This window comes from Choloepus didactylus, chromosome 21 (genome assembly GCF_015220235.1).
Source record: "Choloepus didactylus isolate mChoDid1 chromosome 21, mChoDid1.pri, whole genome shotgun sequence".
NCBI classification, from domain to species: domain Eukaryota; kingdom Metazoa; phylum Chordata; class Mammalia; order Pilosa; family Megalonychidae; genus Choloepus; species Choloepus didactylus.
The window spans coordinates 28,121,417-28,141,217 of record NC_051327.1 but is presented as its reverse complement, the minus strand read 5'-3'; the positions used below and the strand labels follow the sequence as shown (position 1 = coordinate 28,141,217).

General features: G+C 57.0%; 1 protein-coding gene across 13 annotated transcripts in view; it reads left to right on the top strand.

The window, feature by feature from the left end:
• The window catches only part of UNKL (unk like zinc finger), a 61,228-nt gene that overhangs the window by 38,064 nt on the left and 3,363 nt on the right, over positions 1 to 19,801 (top strand). For 7 of the 13 annotated variants that reach the window (XM_037815446.1, XM_037815444.1, XM_037815445.1 and 4 more), the window contains 5 exons: positions 8,508 to 8,570; positions 12,692 to 12,893; positions 18,118 to 18,198; positions 18,700 to 18,927; positions 19,592 to 19,791. In XM_037815446.1, the coding sequence (XP_037671374.1) occupies positions 8,508 to 8,570; positions 12,692 to 12,893; positions 18,118 to 18,198; positions 18,700 to 18,927; positions 19,592 to 19,791 (774 nt within the window). The other 6 variants (XM_037815449.1, XM_037815454.1, XM_037815452.1 and 3 more) reach the window with 6 other exon arrangements.

Below are 19,801 nucleotides of genomic sequence, written 5' to 3'. Positions count from 1 at the left end.
GGTCTCGAGGTCCTGGCCAGCGGGCGGCAGGGGCTGGCTCCCCCCGAGGGATGGGGCTGGATGGAACCAGGTTAGGGGCTCGAAACTGACGAAGCCGTCCCCCAGGTGGGGAGAGGCCCTGGCCCCCATCGGCCCGGCCAGGGGCTGCGGCTTCCTCTATTGTCTGAATTATTTTTCAGCTTAAAAACTGAACCTCTCCGTTGCAAAAGCTCCTAGAGCCATTTGAAGTGCTAAACGGAAGAGGGGCAAGTAGCAGTCCCGTCCCTTCAGCCAGAGCAGCTTGGCTCTCATTGCTGGTGTGCATCGGACCGCACATTGGTGAGATGTCACATGCAGCTTTAAAAAGCAGCGGGCACACCAGCTGGGCGAGTTCACTCCAGCTCTCGAGCCTGTCGGTTCTTAGACTTCTCCACAGTGAATTATGTCTAGTTTCTGCCATTTTCATATTTATATTTCAGGCACTTTGTGAATTGCTTTTCTTTCATCTGCACCAAGAGGAACGATAGTCCAAATCTAAACAACCACTTTTTTTCTTTTAAAATTGGCAGAAGGAAGGAAAGACAGTTATGATTTGATGGCTTTGCTTCCCAGATGCTGCTTCTCAGATTTATTCTCAGCTGGGAATCTCTTCACTATAGCAGAGGGAAGGACTAGCAGTAAATTAAAAAGGAAAACCTGAGGGGGGGGCACGATCGTCAGCTTCCAGGGATCTAGGAGCTTCAAGGGATCGACAAAGCCTGCCTGGCGGTGGCGGCCTCCACGTAAATTCCGCCTGTGGTCGTCGGCACTGCCCTCGGCACAGCCGCAGTGGGAGGCAGGCAGTACCGCGCAGCGCTTCTCATCTGCAAACGCCGTGCGTAGAAATAAAATACTAAACAGCAAAACAAACCCACAAGCCAACCAACCTGCACCTGTCTGGAAAGTGCTCTGGTTGCCAGGGGCTGGGTGAGGGGACATGGGGTGGCTGCTTCCGGGGTGGGGGCTTTAGAGGGTGAGGAGAACGTGCTGGAACCAGATGAGGGGGTGGTCGCTCAGCATCGTGAATGTGCTAAACACACCGAATTATGCATCTCACAGGGTTACATTGACGATCTGTGGATTTCACAAAAAAGAACTGAAAAGGAAAAGCTACTTAATTAAAACAAAACAAAACAAGCAACGGGGGAAAGCGTGTTCTCCTTTCCCGTCTCCACCAGCACAGTTCTGACGTGTTTTGTGGCCGGAGCTGGGCGATGCCCCCGCCTGCCCCTAGCCCCCTGGGAGCTTTTGTCCCAGGCTCACCCCTCAGCTCCTGGGGTGCTCACGGCCGAGAAGGGAGGGGACCCCAGTGTTACCCCGAGGCTCTTCACACGAGTAGTTTCGTTTTATGAAGGAAAATGTTCTGAGGGTGCGACAAGGAAGTCTGTTGTTGAAAAACGAAAGTGGCTCCTGGTGGCTCCTGGAAGCAGCTTGGCCCCGGGATGGGTCCCCTGTGGTGCCGGGGGCACCGCGGCCCGGGCTGTGCGCTCCAGAGGGCAGGTGGCGGCAGAGGTGCCCTCCAGTCTCATCGCCCCTCAGCCTCCTGGTGCGGTCGCCCGAGGGGGCGGCGGGGCCGGGGTCTGGGATCACCCTCTCCCGCCGGGAACAAATTCCTCCCCCAAATGCCGCTGCCCTGGTGCAGCCTGGGTGGGGGAATTTGGAGGCCAGGCCGGCTTGCTTTTCGCCCTTTTCTCCTTGGAAGGAAATCAGACTCTGTTTCCTCGAAGTCCCCAGTGTGTCAACTCCGAGGGCAGGACAGGGTGTTTTTTTTTTTGAAATAAATTCAAAGTTATAGGAACAGTTGCAAAAACAATACAAACCCCATACACAGGACTCCAGCATTCCCTGACCCCCCTCCCCTGACAGCTCAATCCACCAACTTTAACATCCTGTCATACCGCTATTTCTTTCTTTCCCTCCCTTCCTCCCTATCTGTCATCCATCATCTATTGCTCTGTCTTCTGAACGTATGAGACCAAGCTGCACACATCCTTGAACAAACAACATAGTTCACATATACAATTCCCATGAACAAGAACATTCTTTTATGCAACCCCATTAGGCACAGCTAAGAAGTTCAAGAAATTCAACATTGATACAAAGCTTACATTCTATATTTCCTTTACCTTATGTCTCAACTGTGTCCCTTTGAGCCTCCTGTCCTCCATCCTCAGATCCCATCCAGGGTCATCCTTGGCATGCAATTGTCATCTATTTAGACTGTCTTTTTTTTTTTTTCCCAATTGTAGAAACATATATACAGCCTAAATCTTCCCATTCCACCCCCTCCGTAGCATTCCATTAGTGGGACTAATCACATTTAGAATGTTGTAATGCCATCACCTTCCCACCTTCCATTACTAGAAATTTCCCTTCACCCCTAACAGAAGCCCTACACTCATTTCTTAACTCCCCATTGCCCCTTCCCCCATTTCTCTTAACCCATACTCTACTTTTCATCCCTATGGTCATATTCTCTGATAATTTCTTTGTTTACTGTGGGGCTTAAAATTAACCTCTTAAATCCATAACAATCTTGTTTTTCTTTGATACCAACTTAACTTCAATATAAGTTCCCCCACCTTTATATAGTTCTTGTCAAAAATTACATTACATGTAATTTTTGGTCCAAAACCACTGATTTGTCATTAGAGTTTGTGTATTTTCTCTCATGTAGGAGGTAAATAGTGGGGTTACAAATAAAAAATTATTGACTTCTATTTGTATTCCATTGTGGTCAGAGAATGTGTTTTGAATATATTCAATTGTTTTTTTTTTTTTTTAACTTACTGAGGCTTGTTTTATGTCCCAGCATATGGTCTATTCTGCAGAAAGATCCGTGCTCACTAGAGAAAAATGTGTGTCCTGGTGATTTGGGATGTAATGTTCTATATATGTCTGTTAAAATTCTCTATATCTCTCTCTCCTTTCTTTGTTTCTCTGTCGGTAGGGCTCCTTTAGTATCTGAAGTAGGGCAGGTCTTTTATTAGCAAAATCTCTCAGCATTTGTTTGTCTGTGAAAAATTTAAGCTCTCCCTCAAATTTGAAGGAGAGTTTTGCTGGATAAAGTATTCTTGGTTGGAAATTTTTCTCTCTCAGAATTTTAAATATGTCATGCCACTGCCTTTCGCCTCCATGGTGGCCACGGAGTAGTCACTACTTAGTCTTATGTTGTTTCCTTTGTATGTGGTGAATTGCTTTTCTCTTGCTGCTTTCAGAACTTGCTCCTTCTCTTCAGTATTTGACAATCTGATCAGAATATGTCTTGGAGAGGGTTTATTTGGATTTATTCTATTTGGAGTTCGCTGGGCATTTGTGCTTTGTGTATTTATATTGTGTAGGTTTGGGAAGTTTTCCCCAACAATTTCTTTGAATACTCTTTCTAGACCTTTACCCTTCTCTTCCCCTTCTGGGACACCAATGAGTCTTAAATTTGGACTTTTATCTATCATATCCCTGAGATCCATTTCTATTTTTTTTATTTTTTTCTCCATTCTTTCTTTTGTTCTTTCATTTTCTGTTCTGTGGTCCTCTAGGACACTGAGTCATTCAACTTCCTCTAATCTTGTATTATGAGTATCCAGAGTCTTTTTTTTTTTTAATTCAGTTTTATTGAAATACATTCACACACCATACAATCATCCATGGTATACAGTCCACTGTCCACAGTATGATAACATAGTTATGCGTTCATCACCACAATCTATCTCTGAACATTTTCCTTACATCAGAAAGAACCAGAACAAGAATAAAAAATAAAAATGAAAAAAGAACACCCAAATCATCCCCCCCATCCTACCCCATTTGTCCTTTAGCTTTTATCCCCATTTTTCTACTCATCCATACACTAGATAAAGGGGGTGTGATCCACAAGGTCTTCACAATCACACTGTCACCCCTTGTAATCTACATTATTGTATAATTGTCTTCAGGAGTCCAGACCGTTGGGTTGGAGTTTGGTAGTTTCAGGTATTTACTTCTAGCTATTCCAATACATTAAAACCTAAGAGATGTTATCTATATAGTGCATAAGAATGTCCACCAGAGTGACCCCTCGACTCCATTTGAAATCTCTCAGTCACTGAAACTATTACGTCTCATTTTGCATCCCCCTTTTGGTCAAGAAGATGTTCTCAATCCCGTGATGCCAGGTCCAGATTCATCCCCAGGAGTCATATTCTGCATTGCCAGGGAGATGTACACCCCTGGGAGTCAGGTCCCACGTGGGGGGGAGGGCAGTGAGTTCACCTGTCGAGATGGCTCAGTTAGAGAGAGAGAGGGCCACATCTGAGCAACAAAGAGGTACTCAGGGGGAGACTCAGGCACCATTACATGCAAGTTTAGACTCTCCTTTGCGGTAACGAGCTTCATAAGGGCAAGTCCCATGATTGAGGGCTCAGCACATCAAACCGCCAGTCCCAGTGTTTGTGACAACATCAACACCAGTCCAGGTGAGGATGTCCAACACATCCACACCTTCCCCCAGATCCTCGGGGCTGGGGAGGGGGAGGCTGTAAATATATTTTTTATTATCTGCCCAAATTACTCTGGGATGTGTCACTATTTCACTCCAGCCTATACCAACCTACCGTATCTCACTTCCTATTCAAAGTTCCATGCAATTGTGTTGTTTGAACAAACCGACTATAGAGTTGTACCGTTTGGAAAATTTAGATCTTGTACCAAATAAATATCTCTTCCCTTGGTCTCATATGGAAATTGAAGTTTTAAAACACAGTCAGTTTTGACCTTTACCCTTTGGCCTGGCTTGCCCTGGTCTTAACCAGACCTTCTTCATTCATGTCACTAATTGAGGTCTGGGCTCTTTTTCAGCTTTTTTTTTTTTTTTTTTGACAGTGGCTGTATGCACTAATGCTGACATTCAGATCTGCCGAGCTCTAGCTCTGAGTTCCAGGTGTCTCAGAGATATGCATTGTTCCAGAGACCAGTCAGGTTCCTGATTCTTTTTAGTTTGGCCAACAGTTTCTTTTATTTCCATAAGATCTTCTGTTTTTTTATTTACTCTTACAATTTCATCTTTATGCTCTTCTAGGGTCTTCTTTATTTCCTTTATATCCTGTGCCATGCTCTCATTGTCTTTAGTTCTTTGATTAATTGTGCCAAGTACTGTGTCTCTTCTGATATTTTGATTTGGGTGTTTGGGATTGGGTTCTCCACAACGTCTGGTTTTATCATATACTTTAAGATTTTCTGTTGTTTTTGGCCTCTTGGCATTTGATTTGCTTCATAGGGTTCTTTCAAGATATAAAAAATACCAATCTAATTTTTCAGAAATACAAGTTGGTGTCATACACTTTCTCTAACTAACCAGCAGATGGCATCTGCGAGTCACCTATACCCCTCAAGTCAGTTCTCCCCAACTCTGTCTCTGGTGTGTGGGGAAATGATTCTTGTGGGGTTCAGTTGGTGAACTCAGTTTGGGTGTGTTGTTGGAGCCGTCTGCCCTGAATGTGGGGCGTGTGTCTGGGTGGTTAGGGAGGCAGGGCAGCTTTAATATTCAACCCCCCAGGTGTTCCTGGAGATTCAAGGCTGTTGCCAGAGTCTAAGACTTCATTTCAGTTTTGCCCCAGATTTTTTCTGCCGCTGACCCACAAGTCGCCGGCATTGACGTAGCATCCCTGGGATTTCCAAGCGGGCCCCTTTCTCAGCTGTGATCTTCCAGGACCTCTGCTGAGGGAAGGCTGTGCTACGTCACAAGTGTGTGCCGTCCCTCAAGGGAAGCCCTGGGCTGCTGGGCTGTGCAGGGGGCTCCCAGCCTGATGCAAAGATGGCTGAATGGGGCTTCTCAACCCCCTCCCCCGCTTTTCGCACAGCTCTGCCTTCCCAGCTCCGGGACAGCTAGCTGTGGGTGTACCCAAGGCCACTGTCCACGGCCGATAGTGTGGCGTGTGTGCGGTGCTGTGGGATACACTCCCCGTCACGCTGGGTTTCCCGGCGCGGCTCTGGGCTGTGGATCCGGCCCCAGGCAGGAGTGTCTCCAGCCCACCGGGGAGCGGCTGCAAGCAGCGAGGTTTCTTTCTCCTTCTGGCTCTCCCCTCCGCTCCCCTGGCCCCGAGGGAATCAGCAGCGGTCTATCCTCCACGCCAGACACCGAGAGGTTGGCACAGCCCACTCCTGCCGTGCTTCACTGCGCGGTTCTCACCGTCGTAACTGCAGCCACTCCTGGGTTTTTTTTTTTTTTTTTTTTTAGAAGTACTAGTCCGTCGCCAAATGCCAACCCCCAGTTTCCCCACACCGCAGCGTGGCCACGGGACTTTCAGTCGGCTCACTCACTCGTTTCAGAACGCAGACTCCCGGTTTCACCAAGTGCACGGTCCCTGTGGTTTTAGCAGACCTTGTCCAGCTGGTGCATCGCTGGAACTGGTGTTCGGGGTCTCTTTCTGTTTTTTATCCAGTATTTTTCACAGAGGTGTTTTTTTGCGCTGTCTCACCTAGCTGCCATCTTAGGTTCTCCCCTAACCTCTTTAAAAACAGAGTAAAAATTGACGTGTCCTCTAAGAACTGCTATGGTTCCGTGAAAGTGTTCTTGGATTTTGGTGCACCCCCAGACGTGCACATGCTGCAGGGGCCAGCTCAGGCAGGTGGACACTGGCTTGGGTGGCTCCCGGAAGTCTCTGGAAGCCTTGGGACTGCATCCCAGGTGGGGTGTCCCCCGTGAAACCAGTCTGTCTCCACAGCGGGCGTCGCGTCATTCCCCATGATCCTTCGATCCGTCAGTCCTTTCCTCTTCGCCGCCTGCCTGGCTTGTGTCTTCCTTTGTAACGACCCAATTACAGATGCCAAACCCTCACTCGGGCTGCATCGCCACCCTACTCGCCGCTTCACTTTCCAGAGCAAGGGGGAGAGTCGAGGTGAACGTCTGGGCTTAGCCGTGTGGTGGTGGACTAGAAATGTGCGGTGCCACGGCTCGCTCACACGCATGGCCGCCCTGCACAGACAGCCTGGGGGCCGAGCACGCACCGTGGAAATTCCCAGAACCGCCTCCCTCCGCGCAGACGTGGCCCTGGGCTCGGGCCTCCTGCTGCCCAGCCTCGCCTGCCCCTGCCTTCCCCTCCTGCTGTCCCACCCAGCTGTGCCCCCCACCATCTCTCCCCCCTCTGTCCCCTCACTCCCACGGTGTCCCCTCCCTCAGCCTTTGCAAAACCCCTTCCGTGGTGCTGCCTCTGTGTCTGGCCACAGGAGAAATCGACTTCCTTCTCCTGACTTGGGTGGAGTGAGGTGCCCTGTGGACCATGCTCGTGGCTGTACCTGCCTCTCCTTCGGGAGTGGGGTTCAGGCCAGGTGGGTGGGCACCCCGGGGTGTCAGGAGGCCTGGCCCCAGCAGGGCTGAGTGCACATCTGGCCCTGATAGGGCAGTGAGCCACTATCATCCTGCCCCAAGAGAGAACCCAGATAATTACAGTGCAGTGTGTCAGCGTTGGAAACTGAGCAAAAAAAAAAAGTGAGGGTCCTCTCAGAAGTGGTCCCGAGAACGATTTGAGCAAAACATTTGAATGTGAGCTCTCAAGTTCCTCTCAGGGACCAGGATGTCCAGCGCGCACAGGCCTCCTAGGAGAGCTCCCAGCAGGTGGCTGGGTCTAGAGGAAGCCGAGGACCCTCCGCTGACCTCAGCTGCCCTCCCGGAACGGAGGGGGTGCAAGGGGCCTGGCTGGGTGGGACCCGAGGGGGTAAGTGCGTCCGTGCTCTGTGGGAAGGGCAGGCGCTGGGCGCGGTCCTTCCGGGAGGTGGCCGGGTGAGGAGTCAGGATTTTCCCCCAGAGGGTTTTAAACCGGGCCCTGGACTTCAACATGGACTCCTCTTGGCGCCCACTGAGGGTCCCCCACCCCGGGGGTCTCGCCATGGGAGGGGATGAGGTGCCAGCCCCGCCCCAGCACGATGCACCCGGGGTCGCTGTGCTGGGTGCAGCCCCCAGGGGGACCGAGCACACGACCCGAGCGACCAGGTTCACGGTCCGGAAGCCCGAGGTCCCGGGGCCGGGGCAGGGGCCAGGGCGGTCTCTGCTGGGCGATGGGAGGGCTGCGGGGAGACGGTGGCGCGGCACCAAAAGTGACCAAAGCCACCGAATAGTGCACTTACAAAGGGTTGAAGTGGGAAGTTTGTGTTCTGCATCTGTTGCCACAATAAAAGTGAAAAAAAAAAGTCGGGGTTTGTCTATGTTTCTTGAAGTCACCTCTGCTCTGGTTCCTCCCGAGACGTGCCGGCTCCAGTGGGCCTGGCCTGTTCCTGCACAGACCAGGGCTGATGGCTTTGTGGGAGGGCTCCCGTGCTGTTGGTGCCTCGTACCCCGAGCTCAGAGCGCAGTGGCGAGTGTGCGAGAGGGCGTGTCGGGAGGACCGAAGGGAGGCCCCGATTCGAATGCCTTTTCTGTGTAATGAGACTCAGGAATTAGCATTTCCAAACTCTGAGCAAAGCTTGGGTCTCATACATATTTTTAACTGACGTTTCCTCTGCACTTTTCCTTGTTGCAGACGAAGCGGAGGGATTCGCCCGCCGAAGGCAGCCAGCGAGCCAGCGAGCACGACGGCAAGCAGGTACCCACTCGGGAGGAGCCCGGACTTTCTCTCTGCGGTCGGCGCTGTTCTCTTTCACGTGTTGGTTTCATCACCGTGATACAGCTTCCGGGTCACGCGCACTCTTGACTCACCCACGGGGACCTGGCTGATGGCTGCATGTAACGTACTTAGGTTTTCATTTGTGCCCTTTGGTTTTACTGTAACAAACATGCAGCGCCTTAAGAGATGATGAAGCCCCAGCCTCTTCCAAGCCTCTTCCTGGAGAGCAAACGGGAGCCCCTGCGCCGCCCCTTCCCTGGCCCCAGACACCTCCCGGAGCTGACACCACAGAGGTGGGGGGTTCTGAAAACCAGTCCCAGGGTCCAGGGCCGGTCGGTGGTTCCCAGCAGCTCCCCCACCCCCAGGGCCCCAGAGAGTTCCGGGTTGTTCTCAGTCAGATGAGCAGCCGGAGAAGCCCCTGGGTGGACACGATGCCGAGGGAAAGACGTGACTTTGGGCTTTGGAAGCTCAGGCAGCTGCTGCCTGGACATGGCCCTGGCTCCGGGCCCCGTCTGGTCTGGCCGGGGGGTGGCTCACCGGTCCCCCCGCATCGTCCTGCCGGGGACTACAGGCCCCGCGCCCCTGGGCGCTGACCACCGGGTCTGGTCTCTGGGCCTCGGCCCCTGGGCCGGGGGTGGGGGTGGGGCAGAGGGGTCCCCCTGTCTGCAGTTTTCTGTGCTTCCATCTGCCCCTCCTTCCGGGCAGCCCGTGGCTGGGCCGCGCCCACCTGTGCCCTCCTGCCGGCTCGGTCTTACCCGGCCTCACCATCCCCTGTGCGCCCCGACCCACCGCCCAGGTGGCCTCGTGGCCGCTCCTCACACAGAGCTCCTCCTGGGCCGAGGCCGTGGGGGCGTCTCCCCGCCTGGACCCAGCTCCCACCCCAGGGAAGCTGACAGCGGGTTCCTCGGAGTCGCCCCTTTGACGCCTCGCCCTGCTCCCTCCGTGGTTCCCGGCGCATTCCGAGCCTTAGTGGTAGAGTCGTTTTCTTCCAGCCCGGAGGCTACTCGTGGATGGACGGATGGCCGGCAGAAGCTGGCGCCGGGAGGCCGCGTGGTCCTGCGTGGCTCCGCGTGGCTTTGGGGAAGGCCAGCTGGGGCTGCCAGTGAGGTTCTGGGTGCGGCCCTCAGAGGGCAGGGCGCCCCGATTCTCTCCACTGGCGTCGTGCCTGCTCGCCCCGCTTGGAGTGACTCAGGGCTGAGTCTGCTGACAGGGAGGACCCAGTCACGGGGGTCTCGGGTCACCCCCCCAACACTGGGCCCGCCGCACCTGCAGCTCCGCGGGGGCTGGACTCACCTGGGACCTGGGCCCCACCTGCCCTGAGTTTGGGGCTACCTGCTGTCCTCAGTCATGCTCCGCCTTCCAGGTTCTTGTCTGAAGACGACAGGCTCAGAGGTGACAGATGGACCAGCCTCTCTCCCATCCTGGGGACAGAGCCCCTCAAGGATGACATCCTGAGACCCCCTTCAGGAGCTGGAGCCTCTGGTCCCGGTGGCTGAACCTGAGGCAGGCAAAGGCCTCGATACGCCGTGGGCATCAGGAGGGTTGCAGCCTCAGAAGACGTTACTGAGAGCCCGGGATGGGGCCACTCAGTGACTGTAGCTGGTGGGAGACGTGCCAGTCCAGTGGCCCTTGGGGTGGAGCTCAGCCCGGCCGGGTCAGCTTGATTCTGCCGACAGTTCCGGAGAAGGGAGGTGGCTTCGTTCCCTGGGGCTACCCTGGCAAGGACCACAAACTGCGGGGCCTCATACAACAGTTATTCTCCCCAGTTCTGGACCCGGAAGTCGAAAGCAGCTGCAGGCAGGGCTAAGCACCCCAAGACCTCTCCCCACTCTTGGTGGTTAGCCGGTGCTCGCCAGGTCCCCCGAGCTTACAGCCACATCTTCCGCCTCTGCCGCCGTTGTCACGTGGCCGCCTGCCCCATCCGTCCGTCCCAGTGTCCTCTTCATGAGGACAGAGGCAGGGCACCACTCCGGCATGACCACGTCTGAATTAATTCCCTCCACCGTGACCCTTTTCCGAAGCTGGGGGTCAGGAACCCCACATAGCTTTGTGGGGGGCACTGTCAACCCCCCACGGGAGGTTTGCTGAGGAGACGAGAGGTGTGGGTGCAGCTGCTGGTGACGGACAGATGCCTAGTCCTGCCTTATTCTGAGCTCCGGATGGTGGTTCTGAGCTGGTGCACCCCTCCTGTTAGCCTGCCCCCATGGATGGAGCCCGGGGGCTGGGTCCTTTGCCATGAGAGAAAGTGCATCTTCTCTCCAATCTGGGCCCTGTTGGAACAGAACAAGCTCTCAGGGGTCTGCGTCCCCGCTCTCAGGTTTGGGGCCACCAGGGTCCCTTAGCTGAGCAATTTCCTGTGTCAGCTTGGCCAGGTGTGTGGTCAAATGCTGGCCTGATTGTCACTGTGAGGATATTTCATGGATGGATTTGCATCTATAGTCAGTTGATTGCATCTGCAACTGATTGCATCTACAGTCAACAAGAGCCCTCGACAATGAGGCGAGTCTCCTCATCCAATCAGTTGGAGGCCTTAGAAGCTGGAACTAAGGATTTTGGAAAACAGAGAGAAGATTTTCTGCCTCTTGTTCAGCCACCCAGCTTCTCCGGGCTTGTTTATTGGAGCTGCCGGCTTGCAGCCTGCTCTATGGAATTCAGACTCACCCCCGGTGGCAGGAGCAAGTACTAGAGTAAATCCCTTAATACGTGTACCCATGTGTCCTGCCAGTCCTCTTTCTCGGGAGCTCCCTGACTGGTGCAGGTGCCACTGCATGGCCACGTGTCCGCAGGAAGGCCGTCGGTGTGCTCCCTGCCGCAGGAAGTGATGGGCATGCGCACCGGGGCCAGGGCAGCCCCGGGCCCTGGTGGTGGGAGCTCACTGCACAGCAGATGAGGGACTCGGCTTTCTCAGGAGCATGAGGGTCCCCCGTGCCAAGGCCGAGCAGGAGCGGGACTGTCCCTGGACCTGGCACCCCAGAGCTGCCAGCGAGGAAGAGGCCCCAGTGGTCGCATCTCACCAACCTGAGGGGAGAGAGGAGAGAAGGAGACACGGGAGTTAGAGGCGGGTTCCATTCGCGGATCCTGCAAGGGGCCGCGTCCGAGGACGTGTCTCTCCAGCTCCTTCAGTGGGAGGTGGAGATTTAAAGTTAGCCTGAGGTAGACAGTGGGAATCAGCTCCAGGTCAGTGCCCGGAAACATCATTACGGAGAAGTAATTGTGCCACTTAAGTCTCTTAAGATAACGTATATTAAAAAGTTGTTTCTATTATAGAAAATTGTACTTAGACAAAGAAGTACAATCACCCCAGACTTTCATGGCCAATCTTGTTTCATACTCTACCACCCACCCTCCCCAGGTTAACTTTTCTTGGATGATTTTGAAGCAAAACCCAGGCATCACTTCCTTTCAACTGCAGATATTTCGGTGTGAAACGCACTTTATGTTGGCTTTTAACTGTTGCTTTCAGACTGACCCCCAGGTCACCATCTCCCGAGGAGCTGCTGTTTGCAGGAACCTGACCACTGGTTCTGGCACGTCTCGTCTGCATTACTGTGTGGTTTTCTCTCATACAGGAATTCCTCTAGATTGTGCTATTTCTTTGTTTAATCTATTAGCTACCGAGTAAAGGATACTTGAGTTGCCCCAGTTTTTCACTTTTCCCCGGTGGTGACATCACGGCCTGGGTGCCACGCTTCTCCGGGGCGTCTTGCTGTGAGGGGCGGCAGCCTGGGGGCTTGTCCCTTCTGGGCAGCCGTGCCTGCCCTCTGACACTTTCTGCACCTTCTTGAGTGGAGGGTTGTTTTCTTTCAGGCATCTGTCTGCTTTTAAAACCCGTTTTCTGTTGAAAAATTCATCTCATGGGACGCTTTCCGGATGTGTCTGTTCATATCCCCAGCAGTGCTAGTGAACGACTTTGCCGCCTCCATCATCACAGTTAACTCGCCCCTCCATGACGCGGGGGACGGTGCCCTTGTTTACATTCAGCTCTGGGGCCCAAAGCTGACCCACGCGTACCCCCACGGTCCCAGGTGACCCTAGTAACGTCTCGTCGGTTTCTGCGGTGCCGAGTGCCCTGGCTCACCTCCTCCATGTCTCTCGCACAGAACCTCCTCACCGTGTTCTCACTGGGGCACCCCCTGGCCTCCAGCGTGACCTCCAACGTGACCTCCAGCGTGACCTCCAGTGTGAGCTCCAGCCTGGCCTCCAGCGGAGGCTCAGGCAGCTCCTCCCCCACGGCCCTGCCCACCCTCGGCGCCCACGCCCTCCCGCCGGACCCCACGAGCACGAAGGTCGAGTCCGTCATAGGTGGGTCCACTTCCGCTCCTCCCAGTTTCACTCCTGTCGTGTGTCGGCTGCAGGTTTCAGGGGGTGGCCTCTTCAAAATCACCTCGGTGGCAAAGCTGGTAGTGTGTTTCAGTGTCTCGCTTATTTCACTGAGCATAGTGTTTCAAGTTCTTTCAGCTGCAGCCTGTCTCAGAACTTCATTCTTTCTTATGGACACGTAACACCCCGTTGGACGTATGCACCGTGTATTGGTTATCTGTTGATGACACTCAGGTTGTTTTCACCGTTTGGCTGCAGTGAATGACACTGCTGTGAACATCGGTGTACAAGTTTCCACTCCCTTTGGGTGTAGAGCTGTAGGATGGAACTACCAGGTCTGTATTTAACTTTTTGAGGAACTGCTATATTGCTTTCCACAGTGGCTGCACCATTTTACATTCCTGTGTATTCTTTTTCTGTAAGCAAAACTAAACCCATTTTATTTCCACCTGAAATTGAAGGCAAATGGGTTGTTGAACCATCAAGGTCTCTGGGTGGAACCTGCGGCCGATGATGTGCCTTATCCCGGGCCTTGGGTTACGCGGCCTGTCGTATGCGGGCATTATAAGTTGAGGCTGGAATCTTGCTGTCGACCCTCACTTTCACGTGTTCCCACCAGAAGTTTGGATGAGGCATGAGGTGGTGCTGTGAGGAAGTTTGCACTTTTGTGGCAGAAGTTCCACCAGGCTTCTACCCCCAAGCTGCGCTGTTTTACCCCATCGAGGATGCTGAGTTATTAAAGAAATATGTTCTGTATTGACCATGTCTAACTGGCTACTCTAGAGATCGGAGTGCCTGGGCACGACGGAGAGTTTGGCTAATTTGTACCCGTATTAGAATCAGATGGCACCAGGTAAATGTGTGGGAATCGTATTGGGAGCTCCTCTCTTTCCACTTGGAAAGGAACTGAAAAGGCACTGCGGCGAAGGGCATCTTTTATTATTTTGCTTTTCTGGGTCAGCACATAGTTTATTTTCCCCAAGATTAAAGTTATGTAGTAGTCAGACGAGATCCCTGCCCCCAAATAAGGAAGGCCGTGTCTGACTCAGCTCGCCTGCGGGAGAACTAGAGTTTGGCAGGGTAGACCCCAACCTGTGATAACTAAAGATTAATTGAAGTTAGCTCTGTTTTGGGGAATGCTCCTCAGCATTACATTTCCTCAACCAACTACCAAAGGTGAAGGGGTGAAATTTTTTTTCCCCAAAGGCAACAGTTCAGAGTTTAGAGACAGTACGTTTTATTAAAATAGCTAAAAGTGCCCCAGCTGTTGCCAGTGCGTGTGACTCTGGCGTTTTCTCTGACTGCTCTCTTGAGTGGTCTGTGACGTGACAGCCGGGTAATAAGAGCCCTGTCGCAGGTGGGAAGTTAATCCTGAGAGCCGCCCACTCACCCCAGGGTGCCGCTCACACCCATACCAGGGGCTGTTTCCCTGCTCGGTGGCTTCGGGGGACTGGGGCCGACCCGGGCACGGCCGGTGCTGTCTTCTCTGTGGTACTTTTATCCAAGTTAGTCTTGTTACTTGCGCACCTGTCTCGGCTGCCAGGGCTGCTGGGTGAATGCTATAGGGTTAGGGTTAGGGGGTCTGTTGGCTCACAGGCGGGAGGCTGGAAGTCCCCAACTTGAGGTGCTGCTTTCTCGGAGTGGGCTGCGTCCTGGCGCCCTGTGCCTCTCGCAGCCGTCACCTGGAGGGCTCTCTTGGACTCTGGGTCCACTTGCCTCTCCGTAGGGGACTTCAGCATATTGGAGTGCTTCACCTTAACTAAAAGTATCTCCAAAGACCCCATTTAGAAATGAGCTCGTTAGGACGTGTCTTTGTGGGGGACGTGATGCAGTCCCCAACAGCACCCAAGAAAAAGAATGAGTAAATTATAAAGTAGATAGGTGCTGTTTCCAGAATCATTCTCTGTTGAATGGATTTAGTAGAATCAGGGCTGTCTGGTAGATTTCATTTTCCTTTGCCTTTTGCTTCGCGTGAGGAGGGTTCAGATTCAGTAGCCGCCAGCGGTGTACCCTGCAGGCGCAGGAGCCGGGAGTGAGCGAAGCACGGGGCAGCCCCAGCGTTTCAATCCAAATGAGGACAGACAGCTTTGGAGAGGGAAGGAAAGGACTCGCCCCGGGGAGGCAGGTGAGCGCAGGTGAGCGGCGCTTCCCAGCGGAAGCCAAGGTGGGGCCAGAGCTGCAGACAGCCCGGGCCTCGACGTGAGCTCTGAGGGCCGGGGCGGGCGGAGGGAAGGGGCCATCGGAGCCGGAGCAGCGCGGGCCCTGCTTTAACCCAAGGGCGCTGCGCGTCGCTCCTCTGCCCCCGCCGCCTGGCTCGGGGCCGGCGCTCGCTGGACGGAGATTCTGAGAAAGTGACGGCGAGCGCGGCTGCGCAGCCAAGCGGGGGGCCCCGGGGACACCTGTCCGCGGCGGCGCCTGCGGGCCGGGGGCGGGGCCTGGCCGGCTGCGTCGCGGGGGGCGGGGCCTGGCCGGCCGCGTCGCGGGGGCGGGGCCTGGCCGGCTGCGTCGCGGGGGGCGGGGCCTGGCGGCGCGGGGCGGGGCCGGGTTTGAATCGGCGGCGGCGGACGGTGAGTCAGCAGCGCTCGGGGCTCCCGGCGCCGTCCCCGACCCCCGGGCGCTGTCCCCGCGGACACGCGCGCTGCGCGGCGACCCGGCCGGCGGCCTGCGGCTGCTCTCAGGTGCGCCCCGCGCCGCGGGCCCCGACAGGGTGCGCCGGGTCCTGCACGCTGGGGCCGCGGGGCCCGCCGTCCGCCGCTCCCGTCGGCGCTGAGCAGCGCCCGGCCCGGAGCCTTCTCCTCGCGGGCCTCGGCTGTCCCCGCGTCCCCGGAGGCCCCGCGGCGTGCCGGGGGTTCCGCGAGCCGCGCGGCCTTGCCGGGAGAGCTTCAGCCGCTCTTCCTTGACCCCTCGGCGGGTCTCCTGCCCCCTGGGGAGGACCGTGGGGTCCCGGGGGGCGTTGGTGCGTGTCCTGCCCCGCGCGGGGCGCGTCATCCCGGAATTCCCGGAGAGGCCGCTGGCCTGGCAGCCCCGGGTGCAGTGGGTGCCCCGGGACTGGGTGCGGGGAGGGCGCCCGGAGCGGGCCGTCCCCTCTGCCCTTCTCCCCGTTTGCCCCCTGCCCCGGGGAGGGCGCGGGCGGCGCTGAGTCACCGGGCCGGGCGCGGGCCATTACTCAGCAGCTTTCGCCCCGCGCTGGGTAAGCCTGGCGGGGTCTAGGCTCGGTGGCCTCGCGCCGCCGCTTACACAACCAGCTTCACCTGCTTTTCCAGCGCCGCCACCTCGGAGACTGGGAGACCTGGGTCTGATCCTCGGGGCGGGGGGCCTCCCGCAGCAGAGCCCAGGAGCGGCGGGTGGCGCCGGTCTCCTGCCCTTCCTGGGCACTCAGCTGGGGGAAGGGGGCCAGAGGCTCTCAGGGGAGCAGCCGGAGGCTCCGCGTGGAACCCCAGCTCCAGGCAACCTCCGGGACCCACAGGTGGGTGCAGCAGGGAGAGCCGCACAGCAGCGTGAGGGCGGAAGCAGCACCCTTTGCCTTTTCAGCCGAGTGCCTGCTTGCTCCCGCGGCACAGGCTTTTGCCGGGGCCAGCCCGCGTGGACCACGGCCTCTCCCTGCAGGCACAGGGCAGCTGGCCTTGGTAGGCGCTTCTGGGCGAGAAGGGTCCTCAGCCCCAGCATCCGCTGTCCATTCCGCCCTGTATTCTTCAAGAAGTGTTTCTGGAGCTGCGCACGATGGCTCGGTGCTGTGTTCTCTGGTCCCGGGACTCCCCAGCTGACCGGGACATCTGGTGGTCCTTGGGGGCCCTGAATGAGCAGCTGCCCTGGGTCACCTGGGAAGGGCAGATTGGGCACCCCGTGGATGGGCCACATGTTGTGGGGGCGTGAGGAGGTGGGGCGGGCACCTGTCCTGGGTCGTGTGCTCTGGCTTCACCGGCCAGCATGGCCGGGGTGATTGGGGGCCGCGACAGCCAGGTGGACGACAGTGCAGGGCATAAGGCATGAGGGCAGGAGCTGCAGGGACTGTGCTGAAAGCCTTGATCAGCATTGTGGGCTCAGATGTCTGCCTTCTGGGAGCCGTGGACTCTGGAAGCTTCCACAAGGGGCTTGGGGGACTGTGGGGTGTGATCCGGGCTCCCGGGGGCCTCTTGGTCCCTGCTGCCCCAGGCCTTCTGCTCTGCCCTGTTTGGTCCTACAGAAGAGGACATCCACCTTCCACCCCCACTGTCTTCCCTCTCTTGCCACGGCCCACAGCAGGCCTGGACTTCTGGGGACCAGGTCCAGACAACGGGGTGTCGATGCCACCTTAGCCCCACGTGGCCACACCCCGGCGTCTTTGGAACCTGGAGTCCCCCAGCAGGCTTGGGGCCGCCCCTTTATAGCAGTTAGATCTCTTCCCCACTGCGCCCCTGACCCCTGACCCGACTGTCTGTGGTGGGAGTGGGGAGTAGCTGAGTGCCTGTTGGTGGACAGACGTCCTTGCCAAGCTTGGTGTCGCGGTGGCCGGTGTCGCGGTGGCCTGCGTCACAGGCTAGAGGCAGTGAGACCTGAGCCGTGCTGGGCAGGTGCCCCCTCCCCCCGGGGTCGGAGCCCCACAGGTGGGTGCAGCAGGGAGAGCTGCACAGCAGGCGCGTAGTCTGGGCAGCCACAGCCGGGAAGACCCAGAAAGCCCTGCGCCAGCGCAGGTCAGGGGGCCCGCTGGGTCTCCAAGGACCAGATCAACTCGAGACCCCCGAGGAGGGGCCGGAGCCTGAGCTCTGCGCCGGGACACCAATGTCAGTCCTGGTTTGGGCTCAAGGTTTATCATCCAGGAGCTGAATGCTTCCTAAAATCACTCTCCTGAAAACGTCCCTGTAACAGTCAAGAGGATTTACTGGGTCAAATTGCAACAAAGGATGAGAAATTTAAAGTGACAGAAGAAACAGCGTGGCGCAGTTGTGCCCGCTGCCCGCAGGACATTTGGCCCAAATGCTCCTCCCCGGGGGAGAGAACAAAGGCGCCCAGGTGCAGCGAGACCTGTGAGGGGCTGCCACGGGCAGGGCCACCGCTGGGGTGCACTTTGGGGGGAACACTTGTTTCCGGCCCCCCTCCCGTGGCCCTGGCCCAGTTGCCAGCTCTAGAACCAGCTGACAGCCAGCGCCTCCCTGACTGCCCTCTGGTGTGACACCGCGTGCCCCGGGGCCGGCGAGGGGCCTGTGGGTGACGCGCTGCCGTTTGACAGGCTCTGCCCTGGGCCTCCCCTTGAGTGAGCTCAGCATCGCGTCCCCGGAAGACGCAGACAGCAGCGACCTCGGGCTGGCAGGTAGGAGCTGACTCGGACTCGCCCCTGCGATGCCCTCTGCCCCCGCACGCCCAGGACGGGGTCTTTCCAGAGTTGGCCGATGGGCCTGCTGGTCCCTGGGGCAGCGGGTCCCCTCCTGGGCTCACCAGCCCGCTGCTGCCCATGTGGGGCTTGGCTCCGGGCTCCCTCCGTCTCGGCACAGAGCAGGTGGCCGGGCACGCCCAGCCCTTCTCCACGAGGAAAGACGCTGCCATGAACACAAACGTGTTGGCGTAGACGCAAAAGCGCTTTCTTTACCTGGAAGTTTGCTTTTATCTTACAATGTTAACAGAAATGAACCGTCCCCAGGGGCTCCCCAAGCACTGGGGCTGCTGCCCCCAGGGAGATGGGCCTGGGACCCCTGTGCCCCTCCCCTCCTTCCTCATCTCCCCACGGGCACGGGGCGTTGGGCTGGTTCCCCGGTCCCCAAGGCCCGGACAGGCACTGTGGCCACCTCCCGCCCACCCGGCCGTCTCCCCCCAGGTCACAGGCTGCTGGGAGGCTCGGCCCCCGTCACCATACCCGGCGCCCTCACCCGCTCGCTGTCCGCGCACTCCTCCTCGTCCCTCTCCACCTCCCCGCTCAGCTCCCGCGCCCAGTCCCTGTCGGGGACACTGGTCTCCGCGGCCATGACGCCGCCCCAGCAGCCGCCGCCCCTGAAGGCAGAGCCGGGCGTCCTGGGCTCCTCGGCCTCGTCCTACAGCTCCTTGGGTGAGTGCTTGGCGCAGGGGGCAGCCGCCGGGCCCGGCCCTGGGGACTCGTCCGGGGCAGCTCCTGACATGGAGGCCTTGCCACAGGAGGAGGGTCCTCACCCCGTTTCACAGCCGGGTAAACTGAGGCTCCAGCCGTGCTGCCTCCCCGTGAGCAGTGGACATACATCTGTGTGTCAGGCCTCTGCCAGGTTCTCGGGGGGCCCGGGGACCCCAAGACCCTGTCGTCGTAACACTGAGGCGACACCCGGCCTCGTTCCTTCTCATGCACGTGCATGAGTTTTTTCCAGAAACTCCAGGATGTGAGGTCAAGAGAGACCAAATGAACAGGCAGGTGTGACAGATTTACAAATGTGAAATGATGCCATTTCCGTCTTGAAAACCTATTTTTTCATTTGAAAAGATTCATTTTATGTAATTTACTTCTTCAGAAATTACCGTTTTTTACAAGTCTTCAGTTCTACCTTCCAGTGCCACGAACGTCACGTCAGCCAGGGAGCCACAGCCTGGGGCCCTCACCCGTTTCCAGGGGAGGAAGAGGTCCCGGGCCCCTGGGGTGTCTCTGCTCTCAGGGAAGCCGACCCCTCTGTCATCCGTCCCCTCAAACCCCTGCACCCCCGAGGCCAGGGGTCTCAGGCTCACAGAGGCCACTGCCCCACATGTAGGTCTGAACGGCGTCCCCGGGAGCATCTGGGACTTCGTGGCCGGCAGCTTCTCGCCCAGCCCGTCCCCTGTCCTGAGCGCCGGCCCCGCATCCTCCAGCGCCAGCCCCGGCAGCTCCGAGCTGGCACACGTCCGGCGGCAGCTGGACGAGGCCAGGAGGAGGATCAAGCAGTGGGAGGAGTCCTGGCAGCAGGTGAAGCAGGTGAGGCTGC